Source organism: Cydia strobilella, chromosome 7, assembly GCF_947568885.1.
Source record: "Cydia strobilella chromosome 7, ilCydStro3.1, whole genome shotgun sequence".
In the NCBI taxonomy this organism is placed as follows: Eukaryota; Metazoa; Arthropoda; class Insecta; order Lepidoptera; family Tortricidae; genus Cydia; species Cydia strobilella.
In genome coordinates, this window is record NC_086047.1 from 14,861,267 (window position 1) to 14,877,593 (window position 16,327).

The 16,327-nt window shown below is 37.6% G+C and overlaps 3 protein-coding genes across 4 annotated transcripts in view; 2 read left to right on the forward strand and 1 right to left on the reverse strand.

Moving 5' to 3' along the window:
- The window catches only part of LOC134743223 (uncharacterized), a 281,924-nt gene that overhangs the window by 147,177 nt on the left and 118,420 nt on the right, over positions 1–16,327 (forward strand). The gene's annotated exons all lie outside the window — the stretch shown is intronic.
- Positions 8,244–14,618, forward strand: LOC134742794 (putative nuclease HARBI1). 2 transcript variants are annotated; one of them, XM_063675979.1, is made up of 6 exons: positions 8,244–8,466; positions 8,791–8,921; positions 9,109–9,307; positions 10,509–10,653; positions 13,726–13,972; positions 14,442–14,618. In XM_063675979.1, exons 1-6 carry the CDS (start codon positions 8,344–8,346, stop codon positions 14,596–14,598), a joined length of 1,002 nt encoding a protein of 333 aa, XP_063532049.1. In that variant the 5' UTR covers positions 8,244–8,343; the 3' UTR covers positions 14,599–14,618. The 2 variants fall into 2 exon arrangements, with proteins under 2 accessions (XP_063532049.1, XP_063532050.1); XM_063675980.1 differs by having other exon boundaries at positions 13,726–13,801.
- Positions 14,729–16,327, reverse strand: part of LOC134742849 (uncharacterized) — a 45,398-nt gene continuing 43,799 nt past the window's right edge. Inside the window, exons 5-6 of the mRNA XM_063676033.1 lie at positions 15,617–15,705; positions 14,729–15,184 (exon numbers count right to left, since the gene is read on the reverse strand). Of these exons, the coding sequence (XP_063532103.1) occupies positions 15,100–15,184; positions 15,617–15,705 (174 nt within the window). The 3' untranslated portion in view covers positions 14,729–15,099. The remainder of the gene's footprint in view (positions 15,185–15,616; positions 15,706–16,327) is intronic.

Consider the following 16,327-nt stretch of genomic DNA (forward strand, 5'->3'; position numbering starts at 1 on the left):
GTTCAATTATTCATTGTTCGACCGTTTTTGACTGTATTAACTAGTCCTGCTTAACATAGGTATTTTGTAGTCACGAGTATACGAATTCAGAATATCATATTTAAAAAACATGATAATATATTCTAGGGCATCTTAGGTTTAAAGAACTTTATTTCCCAAAGAAATTTACATTTCGCTTAATGAGAAAATTGCATACAATACAAGTGTATCTTGAATTACAAGAGCATCAAAAGAGCAGTTTACATTAAATGTAAGTACTCACTATTATATCTATAAAATAAAAATAAAAAACTAATATTACATTTGTACATATAACTATTAACTAAGGCAATCATTCTTATAACAATGTTTATGCTACACAAGTGTGTGGGTATTTTGCAAAACGTAAAAGTTAACTTATAATACTTATATGCTAATCACTGGTGCAAATGCTATGGTGTGCTAATTTCAACCTTATAAACTAAGTGTTTAAATTTACAATCCTAAAAAAAAATGCAGTTGACTGCATGAGCTTATCGCACATTCTTTGTTGTCGATTCGCAAACTCCCAGGGCCGGACTTAGATATTAGAAATTACGTATTGATGCAATTTATGTTTGTATAAATTAAAACTTTTGCATTCTTTTACACATTTTGGCAGTTTGTTATAGAATTGTGCCCCTTCGAAACTTATATTCTTCTTACCGCTTTTAGTTCGTGCCGATTTAATACAGAGGTCGTTAGCATTACGTAAAGGCATGTTTCCTTGTTTAAATTTAGTTTTAAATGTTATTTCAGAGTGAATATTTTTATCTATTATTTTCCTTATTACTATGCACGTGTTATAATAGTAAAGCTGATTTATATTCATTATCTTAGTTTCCGAATAAATTTTGGAACTAGAAGTCAAGCGATCATAGTTAAAAAGTGTTTTTATTAGTTTATTTTGTGTTATTTGTAATTGTTTGAGAGAAGATTTGCTTGCACTTCCCCATATTTCTATAAGGTAGTTCAAATGAGATTTAACCAGCGAATTATATATGTTAGGGCGAATTTGCTTAGGGAGGCATTTCATTATATTATATAGGCAACCGCGCAGTGATGAAAGTTTTGATTTTATCTTTCTTATATGGGGTGTCCATGTAAGACCACTATCTAAAACAAGTCCTAGGTATTTCTCTTCCATTGATTTTTTTATTGGTGTATTATCGATAACGAGCTGTAGGTCCTCATTTATTTTTTTATTTTTAGCCTTAAAAAGTATGTAGCTTGTTTTTTGTATGTTTATGGTAAGTAGATTATTTTGAAACCAGGTATGGAGGGTATTAAGATCTTCTTGTGCCCTTTTTTCAATATCGTCGACCGATGATCCGAAATAAAATATACAAGTATCGTCCGCATACAAACTGATTTCTCCATGTAATTTCAACTCACAGATACTATTAATATATATTAAAAAAAGAAGTGGACCGACAATCGATCCTTGTGGGACGCCACATTTGATTGGTTGAGGAGAACTAATATGGTTGTTAATTTTGACAACTTGGATCCTGTTATTTAAATATGACTCAAACATTTTGTATGCAGTATTTGTAACACCTAGATTTGTGAGTTTCTCCAAAAGTATTGAATGGCTAACTGTATCGAACGCTTTCTTTAGATCGATAAATATGCCTAGTGATATTTTTTTTTTATCAATATTCTCTTTTATTTTCGTTACTAGATCAATTGTTGCAGATAGCGTACTAGACTTCGTCCGGAAACCATACTGTCTTTTGAATAAAAAATTTATATGTGTTAGATGACAATTTAGGCGGCTATAAATAATCTTTTCAAAAATTTTTGAGATAACAGGAAGCACAGAGACAGGTCGGTAGTTTCCAGGATCCATTTTATTTCCAGACTTGAAAATAGGTGTCACTCTAGCTACTTTTAAAGAATCTTACACTGGTAAATACAACAGGATCGCCTTATAATATTATTATGTTAATACATTATACATTACATATTATACATTTAATTATAGATATTATTCCTTTAAAACAACAGTTTAAATTCGATTAAGTACATACAATTATTTTTATATTTAGAGCTGGCGGCTTTCTCGCACAACGTATCAGCATTGCGATACAGCGGGGAAATGCCGCCAGCATCCTTGGTACAATGCCTCAAGGGCCTATTTTAGATTTAAGCTAGTTATTAATTTCGTTTACGTAGTACCACTGTATATATCTTATTATACATTATATATTACAAAATAGAACTTGTGGAAAGCTCAGTTTCAGGGCCCCGATTTCACACTTCGCACATGGATCTCTAAAACGTTGGTCGCTTGTTTGCATTATACCACCACCAATGTTAGCCTGTAGCACAGTATTACAATATCTCTAAGGGAATAATAATTGTAATACTGTGCCTGTAGTAATATACCACAGTGCTCTAAGCGCTAAGCTTTTAACTTACAGATTTTTGGCAGAGTTCTCTGTTTTCTAGTCTCATAATATATATTCTCCACGGTGACATAGCGTTTCGGGCCACGCTGTTAGGAAGTTTATAGCGAGGTTTGGACTAGCAAGAAATTGCATGCAATTTTTAATACATTGCGGTATCTGATAAACATTTTGAATGCAGTTTACCTTAGTAGTCAGCAATGTAACGTAAATTGCATGCAAGTTCTTGCTAGTCTAAATCTCGCTTAAAAGAGTCTGTCACGCGATACGTATCAAGCTATCAAGTGGTTGGGGAGATGCAACGAGATTGTTTGACCGCAACCACGGAGGATGCTCGAGTCTATTTATCTATCAATTTAAGTTTATGGTGCAAACCCCTACCATGCGCAATCAAAGGTAGAAAGTCATATAAATAAATAAAATACTAGGCGACAGTGTTGCAAAAATAAACCTAACTAGTCCCAAGTGTTAGCTCAATTAAGTAGGACAATAATTCTACGAAGTGCGTTCTCTCTCGAAACTTACTTACCATAGTTTTTAATTACTATTACAATATATCTATTAATATTTATTCGAGCCCCAATGCCCTTATTCACTCAAGGTCAAAAAAATATAATAACGTACCTAATTTCTAGTGCATAAACGAAAGAACTAATACTATAGGTATACTTTAACATTTTCTTAAGTTTGTAAAACTACACCTAAGACGTAATAAATGCCTAGATAAATTACATTGTCACCTAGAAAACTCCATCTGAAAGAATAAAATCAAGTCATTTCCAAGATATTGGCTCCTTTTCACCTTTAATATTATGCAGTTCCTGGAATACATTTAGTATCATGTGCACTGAGATAGAAAGTCATACCTAATCAAATTCAGCCAGGTTTACTTGAGTGGCCCGTATTGTAGTCACGATGATTAAACGTGTTAGGTAATATCTAATTGTCGCACAGACAAATATTCAAACTAGTATACTTAATTGTAGGCAGCTGCAGGAAAAGAGTAAGAATTTAAGGCATGGATAAAATATCTAACGCGTAGCTATTAATCTATGAGCTTAAAATTGATATAAATTACAAGGATTCGCGTTTAACTCCGACCGGATTCGTTCTGGCTGCTCTTATAGATAGCCGGCCTCATCTCTTTTACTTACTCCATTTAATTTTAGTCTGCGCCAATGGGATTACACTTCAATAAACGGCCAAGCTGGATGGCCCCCTGGCTTTCAGGCTATACAGAAGATCATAGTGGGTCATACATTGCATTAAGAAGCGTGAACGAAGAATCGTTGTCACCGCACATAGGCGCTCTGTGAATAAAAATATCACTGAACCGACACCATTGCATTACGTATTAAGGTGACAGTCCATTTCTGACCGCAGCTGCGCGACTGCACCGACACTACTGCAGCGGCCTGAACGCGTCGGTGTTATTGTCAATTTCCATAGTAAAATGAATGACGATATCGACTGCACGTAATATGGTGATTTTAACGTTTTCCCGACCGCAGCTGCACTACTGCTCCGACACGTCGGTGTTATTGTCAATTTCCATAGTAAAATGAATGACAAGACCGACCGCACGTAGCATGGCCATTTTTGCGTATTTGGTGTATTATTGCAACTGCGGCTGCAGACCGCACGTCAAATCTGTCACCTGCACTGAAATGTCTTTGGTCACAGATATTAGTAGTTCTAAGCAAAGAGGATATAACCACTACGTTCTAAGGAGCTTATTACACCCACGGACAAAGAATCCCGATGGTACAGTCGCCATATATCGCAGATATATCGGGGCGGCCAAGGAGGTCACACATATCTAAACACGCCTTTATTGTCAAGGCGCTAGAGTGCATGTTCAGATATTTTTAGCACCTCGGTCGCTCCGATATATCCGATGGCGACTGTACCTACTGTAAACTTTTTTGCTAATCTATATTGAGCCCTAGGAGGATATAACAAAACGGAGTAGCCATTGGCATTCCCCTCTGTCGAAAATAGTCGGCCAATGGTCATACACAATGTATGGACTGACGTTTATCTGACATGGCTATTTTGACGTTACGTATACATTCACGTTCCCCTCCCCCGCAAAAATTGGCAGACGTTTATGTACCGCAAATTACAGACGTGGCGGCTCCGTTTGGTAATATCCTCCTAGATTGAGCCATGTCACAGAGCCAGTCAGGAAACTATAATGATAGGTCCGAAAAGAGAGCGTCAAATTCGGAAGTTAACTATAGTCTGGCAAACACTTCGAGCAACACCGGCTTCCGACACGTCGGAAGGGAGGAGCCCAAGCAATATCTTACCGTACAAATCGTTCTGCCATTTTTTACGGAGGAAAACGTGCACACAGTCTCACTCACTACTTACAAAATCCAATCTCTAATGATGACACAAATCCATAGAAAATGACACACGTCAAAGACAAGTCTTGCACACCTCGATCTCTTTATAATAAAGAGCGCATTACACAATTATTGTGTGCAACACGAGGTGTGTGTTGTACGTACCGCGCTAGTTGTATGCATGCACAATTGATCTTGTACCTCGACAGAGGGGAAATAGTGCGAATGCCGACTCCCTTCCGTGTTGCTCGAAGGGCAAACCAAATCTGTCAGTAAATAAGAACAACCAAAAATCTACTCATCCATTTCCTTTGGGTGCTATAGTATACTAGCCCAAGACAAAGATAGTATATGATTCTCTCTGTCTGTTTCAATTGAGACAGTCCCTATATTTTCCTATGTGATTTTTTTAACATTTCATGATAAATACATTATATAAACTGTTCTTATATTTTTTCGTAGTTTTGCGAAGATAGCCATAAGGCCTATAAGCTCGACAGGGCACGAGCGATAGAGAGGCAAATAGAATACCGAATATTCGGCAAAGTGGCCGAATAGGCCGAATACCGAATAGTTGCGAATATTCCTGGCAACTCTAGTCGTAATATCATAGTATAGTTGGTTATCTAATGTTTGAAATGAGACAGTCCTTTGACAAACTATAATTATATAATGTCGTTTATGGTGACACTTTCTCATTTTGTCATTGCAAAGCCATTCCTGAGCTAAATAAAAGAAGCAATCATTAATTTTTATTACAAGGGGCAAAGATGTTGTTTAATATCTCATGGTATTGATACCCAAACGTAGGAAAGGATACAAAATTGAACTACGAGAGAAGCGAATGCTTTAAAATTTAGAATATTGACAGTTGCGGGGATCTCAAGGCATGAGGGTTAAACAAACTTTGTTACAGTGCAACACGTAATTTTTCATTACACCAACACGAGGAAACCATTTATTATTCAAATTAATTTATTAAAAGTTCTTTCTATCGGCCAAGGTGAGGGAAATAGCTTAAGGATTTCTTGTCTCGCCCGTCAAGTTTTATATGGATGGTGCGGTCATATCATGAAGAGTGGGACACCTGCAACACGAGAGGAATTATAAGATTTAAATTTGTGTTTCAGTTTGAAATACGAAACTGGACAATATGAAGTGTAAATTGCGCAATTACTTATAGCTCTTACAAATTATTTTATTCATCATACTTCATTGTTAGGTACCTAAAGAAAGTAAAATTGGCTTAATATGAATACTTAGAAAGATAAATCTGTAATACTTTGCTAATACGGAACGACTGTCTGCCCACCATTGGATAATTTATTGTTACGTGTCGCATCGCCATCTCCGGAACCCACGAATCACTGCAGAAATCAATGAAAGACCTGATAAAGAGCCTACCTGGCATGGTTTTGAGGGGACGTTTATCACAGACTTCTAAATCCAGCCGCACGTTTCTGACGGCCGAGTAGGTACCTATACTTGATGCAGGTGGATTAAGTAGTATATATCACGAACTACATGAGTCCCGTTTGCGTCGGCTTGCTGTGTGCGGTGGTCACGCATTCAGGCAAGAGGATGGGGAAGAAAATTTCACAATGTGATCTTACCTTAATGTTAAGAATAATATTTTTCTTCTGCATTAATTTCATTTGAGGAATTTGGTTGTATTTCGTCAATTATTAAGTCTCATTCAATGTTGAATTGCTTTTCATTTAATCGGCAATATTCCCTGAATAAACGATCACCATTAAATATCAGATTTTATATTAATATTGCGTAGCTGCCTTCGTCGGACTCTGACTATTGTACTATTGTAGAAAGGCAAACTGGTCTTCTTTTTCATGTAACATGTAGCATTATCGTCACTCGCTTCTTCTCGTAAAAAATACAAAACTAAAATAAGTATTTTATTTGTACGTCTGACATTATATGACTTGACATTGACAAGCCATCAACTAACGCTGTCGCGACTGCACGCCGCAACAGCAGCAGTCGTGCTGCTACAGTAGTGCTGGACCGCGTAACGTCGCAACTGCAGTGCAGCGGCAGTCACAAATGGACAGTCACCTTTACGTACATCAACCCGTGTGTCTTTACAACTCAGTTTTCTTACAGGATGTAAACGTGGAAGCAACTGAAATTAACGTTGCGTTGTCATAAGTAAGCCATTGAGTAGTGACCTCCAATTATTTTTTATGACTCATTTAGTAGGTATTTACATAAATCGATTCGTCGATTTTATATAAGTGCGACTTTTTTACATTAGTGCAATTATCTATTCCGTGCCCGCCGCACGTAGCCATGTTCCATTTCCATTATTTATGTCTATGGAAAAGTCATACCAAACATGCCTTTCGTATTATTCCGCTCGTTCACTGCCCGAGATTATCCATCTAAATTCTGTCTTATTACGCAATAAAAATGCCACAATAAAGAAGCTATGTAACCGCCGGTATACTTTTATTCGAAGTGTTTTGAGAATTTTAATATGAGGATTCTTTTTTACCGGACGTTCGAGCCGAAATTAATTCTTTATTCATGATTTCCGAGATTAATGTATCAATCTTGATAAAAAAGATTAAATGTAGATTGGGTAAAAATTAAACAAGGCGGGTATCAAGTCATCTTACGTAAACTAAGTTAAACAGGATACGAAGTAAAGTATAAGTTCAGAGTCTAAGATGCAAGAAGAAAATACTATTACACTTGCCAGTAAACGAGAATTTAGCTTCTTTTCTCTGCATTTATAATATGACCAAACTTGAGGAAACTTTCTTAATTAGATTCTTCTTGTCGGAAAGTTAATGTAAAGTACAGCTGACTTTTGCTCTCTTAATGTCACGTAGGTTCGCCAACATCTATAACTCAAAACTCTTTGAATGCACTCGACTGAAAACTTGAAATCTCGTTATTTTACGGGTCACTTAAATTCTGTTCCCGAATGTGCACTTTGTTAGGTACCGTTTCTGTGGAAATCACGTTCCTTTCCTGCGGGCTTAGCATGGTAGCGTGACAAGGCCGTGATAGGGCGAAATCGTGATAGTTATCCACATCTGACAGCGGTAGATGACAGAATGACAGCGGTAGATGGTAGCGTGACGGCCGTGATAACGCGAAATCGTGATAGTTATCCATATCTGACAGCGGTAGATGACAGAATGACAGCGGTAGATGACAGAATGACAGCGGTAGATGACAGAAGCTTGACAGACGACAATTTGCATAACATAGTCGTTGGATAATTTGACACATTGTCCCATTTTGACAGTTCAACTTCGTTAATGCTATCCAAGTGCTTCTTAGGTGACGATAAGTCTTGTCGTGGGTGCAAAAAGCTTGAGAAAAAACCTATTTTAAGGTGTAAATTACCAGTACGTACTCGTTTTTCAATAATTTTATTGAGTTACTAGTTAAAACGTTCCGCTGCATATATATAATATTGTCAATATTTAGGGATGGCGAGATTTTTTTTCTTCCGGTTCGCGGCTGCTGCGGAGGAAAAAGAAAGAAGAAGAATTCAGCGCCGAACTCTAAGGGATGCTGCAAACCCCTTTGATATGCCGGACAAAGAGTTCCGGCAAATATACAGAGTTCAAAAGGAGTTAGTATTATATTTATGTGGGGAACTAAACGCCGACCTCCAGCCTCGCAAGGGTGATGGATTGCCAACTCACCTTAAGGTAAAGCTATAACATTGCAGTGTTCCTCATATAGGTAGTAAATAGGTATTCTATGTAAAACAGACTTCTCACACAACTGCCAACTATAACATTTAGGACCATGCTACTAAATTCTACTAGGTATCTAATATTAAAAATCCAAAAGTTTGTATGTTAAGATATCGCACAATCACACAAAATCAGCTGATACAAATTTGGGTGAAATTGTTGTTTATAACAGAGGTTAGGTACATAATCTACTTTTTACCCTAAACTTTATTTCTTAAAGGGGGAAATGTACTTAAAAAATTAAGCAATTTACATCTACCTAAGTATTTGTTTTAGGTTCTAACAGCATTACATCTTCTGGCTGATGGAAGTTACCAACGTGGGACTGGTCAGGACCATGGTTTATCCATTGGTCAGACAACTGTAAGCCGGTATCTTGATCAATTTGTAGATGCTGTGAACAGAAGGTATGTTGTATGTTGAGTACTGAACTACTAGACATAAAAAACTGTGATGGTCCACAAGTGCTATCTTGGTAGTTTTTACTTCTTTGTAGTGTGGCTGTATTGCGCAATGAGATAGGTATTGTGTGATAGTTATGTTCATGTTCAAGTAGTTACATAATGTTGTTCTAAAATGTGCTACTTTTTACAGACTTAAAGACCAATGGATAATTTTTCCTGGAAATGAACAGTCCCGTCGGTCAGTTGCCACAGGATTTGAGGATGCATATGGTCTGCCAAATATCTTGGGTGCAGTAGACTGCACCCAAGTGAAAATATTTCCGCCACCTCTGCCACATGGAGTGCAATACCTAAATCGTAAAGGCGTTCATGCCCTTAATGTACAGCTGGTAAGTACAGTTACAAATTACAATATTAATCAGAAACCTCATCACGGGCAACAATATATGTTTATGTATATAAAAGAGAATTTAGTATAAAGGCGGATTGTCAAAGTAAATTTTTGTAGCCAAAGCAAATTTACTGCCATCTTTCGACACATGATTAAAACTTTTAGAGCGCTATTTGGCTTAGATCCTTGTTCTTTCACTGATATGTGTTAAAGTTGTTAAATGTCAAAAAGTGGCGCCACCTACAAGAGCATAGGCCAAAGGTATGGCGACATCGCTCGAAAAAACAATACGCCTATATTTTAAATTCTTTTTGTGTAAGTATATTATAATTAAATAAGTTTTTGGAAAAATTTCATTTTTGGTACAAGCTTTTATCGCTGTACTTTCCTTTCCACATGCAACTAATACTTATCGAGACAATTCTAAAAACCCCAAACACAATTAGGTTGCGTTATTTTATCACAGAGTTCCTATGACCACAGTCTGTCTCCATCATCAGATCAGCTTGATGGTACCATAATATTGTATCGTCACACACATGTGTATGCAAATTTTCAGCTTCATCGGAAACCAGGAAGTGGGTCAAATTTAACTTGCAAGATTTGACCCTTACAAACATAGTTACACATTACATACATACTTACTTACATAGGTACATTGCTAAAGGCTTGTAAAAAAGAAATGTACCTAAACACTATAGAACAATCTTACACAAATCGACCAAGATCATGATGTAATCTAGGTTGATCATAATAATTCATTAAAATAATAAATATCTATAGTTGGTCAAATCAAATTGTCAATAAATAAGAACAAAAAAACTATACTCATCCTTTTCTTTTTACTAGTGTAAGACAACGATAGTATGATTTTCTCTGTCTATGTTTGAAATGAGACAGCCTTTTGATAAACTATATGTGTGTCACTATGTACTACTTGGGTGTCACAAATTCTCAATTAAGAAATAAAATAAAAACCGGCCAAGTGCGAGTCGGACTCGCGCACCGAGGGTTCCGTACTTTTTAGTATTTGTTGTTATAGCGGCAACAGAAATACATCATCTGTGAAATCTAGCTATCGCGGTTCATAAGAACAGCCTGGTGACAGACAGACAGACAGACAACGGAGTCTTAGTAATAGGGTCCCGTTTTTACCCTTTGGGTACGGAACCCTAAAAATCATACCTCATATTTTTCAGATTGCAGATGTCAACTGCAAAATCTTGGCAGTGAACGCGAGGTTTCCTGGCCGTGTGCATGACTCGTTCATATTTAACAATTCGTCCATTAAGGATGAATTAAGAAGATTGTACAACGGTCACATTGGGGAATATTTCCTTCTAGGTAAGCAGAAAGTTATGTGTGTATCTATACTTAGATCATGACTTGGTTAATATACTTACCTATTATAAACTTCATAAAGCATTAGGAAGAGGGATGTTTCGTAAATTATTCACATGCTTAAGAGGAAAGGGGACGGTCGTTTCTCCATACAATCGTAGCCCCCATTTTCCTCTCTGGATATCGACATTATGGAAAATATTGTTACTGAATTGGATTGGATATTACATTAACCATAGCTATGCCCCTACGTTTGATTTTATAATTTTTTTGATTATGGTAAAAATTAGAAGCGAAAAACAGATTTTATAATCTGTTCTAAAGGAGGGTGCTGAGCTTAGTCATAACAACACAAATAGTCACAAAAAAGGCAGGCACATAACGGGTTGGAATAGATATGTCAGCGATGCTCACCGCGAGGCTCGGTTTTGGTACTTATGGTGGATATCGTACGGTAAACCAGCTTATGGGTATGTTTATGATAAGATGCACGAGTCGAGAAAGGTATTTAAATCAAGGCTTAAATTCTGCCAAGAGCAAGAACACGATATTAAAATGGACATCTTAGCTAAAAATCATGCTAATAGGGATTTTAACAAATTTTGGAAAAACACCAATAAATTCAATATTAAGTCGAGTCTTCCGGTGAGCGTGGCTGGCATACACGAGTTGGCCGGTATTGCTAACGCTTTTAAAGACCATTTTACTGTTACCTCACCGCTACCCCAGTCAACGGAGACGCTCGAGACGGAGGACCAAGTGGTGACTCCCAGTATAAGATTCTCAGCGAAACAAGTGGCCGCTAAGATTAAAAACATGGTTAAGGGGAAATCTCCAGGCCATGATGGCCTCAGTGTCGAGCATCTCAGGTACGCTGGAAGTCACCTGCCTAGAATTCTATCTCTTTTCTTTAATATGTGTATTGGCCACAGTTACTTGCCGGAGGATTTAATGCATACTGTTGTAGTTCCTATTGTAAAGAATAGAACGGGAGACGCTTCTGACATATCCAATTACAGGCCCATATCGCTTGCCACGATTGTGGCTAAGGTGCTGGTTGGTTTGCTTGACGACGTGCTGGGAAAACACTTGAACATTCATGACGCTCAGTTTGGCTTTAGGCCGGGCTTATCTACTGAAAGCGCAGTGTTATGTCTCAAGCAGACTGTCCAGTACTACACCACTCGCAAGACGCCAGTCTTCGCCTGCTTCTTGGATCTGACAAAGGCTTTTGACATGGTGGCATATGACAAGCTATGGCATAAGTTAAGAGACCATACCAGCGTACCTCGGGAGGTCACGGCTTTATTTAAGTATTGGTACGGCCACCAGTCGAATACTGTAAAATGGGCCGGCGTGCACTCTGAAGTGTATAGGATGAACTGCGGGGTGAGGCAAGGGGGGTTGAGCTCACCTAAGCTGTTCAATCTATACATGAACGAGTTAATCGAGGAGCTCAGCAGTACCTATGTCGGATGTCACGTGGATGGGGTGTGTGTTAATAACCTCAGCTACGCGGATGATATGGTGCTGTTGAGCCCCTCGGTTGGTGCACTGCACTACAGCAATTGGTGAAGATATGTGAATCATATGCAGTTGCCCATGGGCTAAGGTACAATACTTCGAAAAGCGAGGTAATGCAATTTAAAGCTGGGTCAAAATCATACAAAATGACACCTGTTGCCCTTTGTGGTACCGCTTTAAAAGTTGTACAGAAGTTCAAGTACCTTGGCCACTGGGTAACAGAAAACATGTCAGATAATGATGATATAGAGAGGGAGCGTAGGGCGTTGTGTGTTCGTAGTAACATGCTGGCCCGCAGATTTGCTCGTTGTAGTAATGAAGTGAAGCTAACGCTTTTTAAAGCATACTGTCAAACATTCTACACCTGCAATCTGTGGGTCAGTTTTACGCAGCGGGCATACAACGCCCTGCGCGTGCAATACAATAACGCGTTTAGAGTGCTGTTTGGGCTGCCGCGTTACTGCAGCGCGTCAACTATGTTTGCCGAGGCGCACACTGATAGTTTCGACGCAATAGTTAGAAAACGGTGTGCGTCATTAATCAACCGTCTTCGCCACAGCCCAAACTGTATTCTAAACGTGCTGGCGCAGCGCTGGGACTCGCCTTTGTGCGCGCGCCGGGTGCGGCTGCACGCGCCGCCGCAGGCCGCACCACGCCGTTTTTAATTTAAGTAGCTTATATGTTTGTTTTTATTTTATTTTATTTTTATCACTAACATAGATTTATAAGTTTTGCTGTGCCTTGTACTAACAATAATATGGATTTTTTTATTCGAAATAAAAATATTGAATTGAATTGAATAATAAAAATTAAATGCTCCTAACTCTTAGGGGCATGACTCTGCAGCGGCGCCACCATAATGAATATCAATGGGTTATATGGTGAAATGATGTACCTAAAAGGTACACCATGTACAGTCGCCATCAGATATATCGGAGCGGCCGAGGTGCTCAAAAATATCTGAACACGCACTCTAACGCCTTGACAATAGAAGCGTGTTCAGATATTTTTGAGCACCTCGGCCGCTCCGATATATCTGATGGTGACTGTACCTAGAATGTTCATGGCTGTACCTGTGATATGGAACAAAATAATGGGCATTTAGTACTCATAGTTAGAAATGATATTAGCTATTTTTTTCTTATGTAAATTTATGTACTAATGCTGTTTATTACGTACCTATTGAAAAACATAATGTTTTTTTATTAATTTGTGATTTTATTTACTTTATTTAGTTCCTAACCTTACCGCGGGAGCGCGGGAAGAATTTCTATCTCCCTCTCGCTCATACCGTTTAGTTAGGTTAGGAACTAAAGAAAGTAAATAAAATCACAAATTAATGAAAAACATTTTTTTTCAATAGGTACGTAATAAACAGCATTAGTACATAAATTTACATAAGAAAAAAAATAGCTAATATCATTTCTAACTATGAGTACTAAGTGGCGCCGCTGGAGAGTATGCTCCCGATCATATTCCGAGAGGAAAATGAGGACTACGTTTCTCCACTTTCGTCTTAACTATTGTGTAACCAAATCATTTTAATTTCAGGTGACTCGGGGTATGCTCTCGAACCATGGCTCATGACGCCAGTGCTGAACCCTGCCCCGGGAAGCCCAGAAGCAAGGTACACGGCCTGGCACTGTCGTGTGCGCAACACAATTGAGCGTACCAATGGGTACCTCAAAAACGTATTCCGGTGCCTGGGCCACGACCGCGTCTTACACTACAGCCCGGCGAAGGCATCGTCGATGATAAATGCATGTTGCGTATTATACAACATAATGCAACATTATAGGTAAGTGTGCTTAACATTGCAGATTGTTTTAATAATCTTTCCCTATATAAGCGTGTTGTTAAAATAATTAAATGAAGATAAGGGCAAATAGAATCCCATCAAAAACATTCTTTATATAGGTATGAATAAAATGTAAATGATGAGCGCTATGCAATTGAAATTTTTTATGCTTAAAAAATAAGTCTACTATTGACATCATATCCCGGAAATTTTGTTTATATGGTAATCCAGACCCAAGTTATGAGGGTTCAAAAAAACGACGAAGCGCTTCGTGAGAAAGGTACGAGTAGGTAGTGCCCTTGCGCTTCGCTTTGCTCGCCTTGGCGAGATAATGGAATAAATTTTATTGTTCGGTGATTGATGAAGAAAGTTCCACTTTTTTAGTCTTAGTCATGAATGATTAACATCTTCAGATTTCTTCTTTAAATGCTAATATACTTAGGTACCGATTTTCTCCCTTTTCTTGCAGAAATCTTCCGGAGGGAATCGTAAGAGAAATTGAAGAAGGGGCTCCTCAAGAACTTCCTCATCGTCATGCGCAAAACGGGCTCTTATTAAGAGTGGCGCAGGAAAAGCGTGCGCGGCTAATAAATACATATTTTGCTTATTACTATGTTTTATTATGATACAAATACCTACATAGTATGTCTTGCTATACCCAAGCAGAGACTAGTAAATATTATAGTTTCGAACGGCAAATTTGAGTGCCCTTTGGACACATTTTTGAGTGCATTAAAAATCTTGTTGTGTGACTAATGTCAGTGACCTCTTCCAGACAGCTAAATTAAATCAACAAAATACTTCTTTACTCAAATTTGTGCTCAAAGAAATTAACCTCTAGCCGCCCACACATCAAAACTTGCCAAGAAAAAAGGAACTTTGATTTGTCAAAATAAAGATTCAAATGAGAATAGAATGAGAGACCTTTTTTTAGGCCTTTAGGCACCTAGAGGTTAAGGAGAGAAATAGCTATTTACGATACTAGTGCGGAAAAGAGGAAACCCGAAACGAGTGGCGATAAATTAAAACACGACCGCAGGGAGTGTTTTAAATCGACACGAGTTGCGAATTACGGAGACCGGGACAGGGAGACCGCTTTTTACTTTGCGGACCTGGCGGCCAAAAGGTTAAACGTCTTCCTCTTCTATTATAGTAGTATCATCCAAGATCTCCGTCTCCTCCAAGTTTTCTAAGTTCTCCAATGTGTTAATACTGAAACAAAACCAAATGGAATTATAATAATAATTAAGAAGTGGTTCCTTTATTCAAGGTATGAGATATGAACTAGAGTCGGACCAAGTCTGCAACAATTTTGATAGTAAGTACATGCAGTGCGTGTTATTTTAAACGTAAAACTTCTATGAAATTATGACGTATAAATAACACTTGCATTGCGTGTGCTATCAAAATCGTTGCAGACTTGTCTTGATCAGACTCTAGTGTGATTACTTTTAAAGCCACATCCATCTATGTAAGTAAGTTGGGTCTCTCTGACAAATACTCAAAAATTATCAAATGATGGTAAACGAGCAAGATCTTGCTCCTAGGCAAGGTCAGACGATGGGCTTTTAATTAGTTAGGTACTTCTTAGTACAATATATATTACGTTTATTTGTTAGTTGATATCAGTATTAAAAATCTTACCTCTTCGCCATCATGTCGTTCCTCTCCTTTAAAATTCTTAATTTTTTGTTTTGAGTTTCGTTTAATTGTTTTAGCTCGTTTAGGATGTCCTGTGAACATAAAATATGTTATAGCATGCTGAAACTAAGTGATATTACAGATAACATAGTAAATAGCGCTATCTACAACAATGGGGATTGTCTGTTGTAAGTACATAAAGACTTATTTACTTGTCCCATACTAAAGTTACATCAAAAACCCTTCATATGCAACCCATCATATGTTTTCTTCGCATACAGAGTTAATGCGGAAAAACAGATTACAAATTAAACGTACACATTTTGACGGTTTTAACAGCCTTATAATCCTTATATCTTTCAGCAGCGCCATCTATTTCAGTTATCATAACTCACACAAAATATAACTATAATAAATTAGCAAATTGTATGTACATATTATAATTGATTTGACTATAATGGTACTACCAAACACTGATATACACCACACACGAATGAGAAGCTATTTGGTTACTTAAATAGGATTAAATAAGTCTAGTGTTATGAAATAGATTAGTATTTTTAATAATAAAATTACCGTATATTTCCAGCCTTTCTATAAAATGCATGTTAGAGTCTGTGCGGAAAGAGAAGAGTCGTAGAATGTATGGGCTCCCTTACATTCCACGACTTCTCTTTCCGCACAGACGCTATTTATTAAGTTTCATAAAAATCA

What these genes read in the sequence shown, in the direction of transcription:
- LOC134742794 (XM_063675979.1), top strand. Translation starts at nt 8,344, where the DNA reads ATGCCGGACAAAGAGTTCCGGCAAATATACAGAGTTCAAAAGGAGTTA. An exon ending in GTAGATGCTGTGAACAGAAG is followed by an intron (nt 8,922 to 9,108) that starts GTATGTTGTATG and finishes TACTTTTTACAG; the next exon opens with ACTTAAAGACCAATGGATAA. An exon ending in ATGCCCTTAATGTACAGCTG is followed by an intron (nt 9,308 to 10,508) that starts GTAAGTACAGTT and finishes CATATTTTTCAG; the next exon opens with ATTGCAGATGTCAACTGCAA.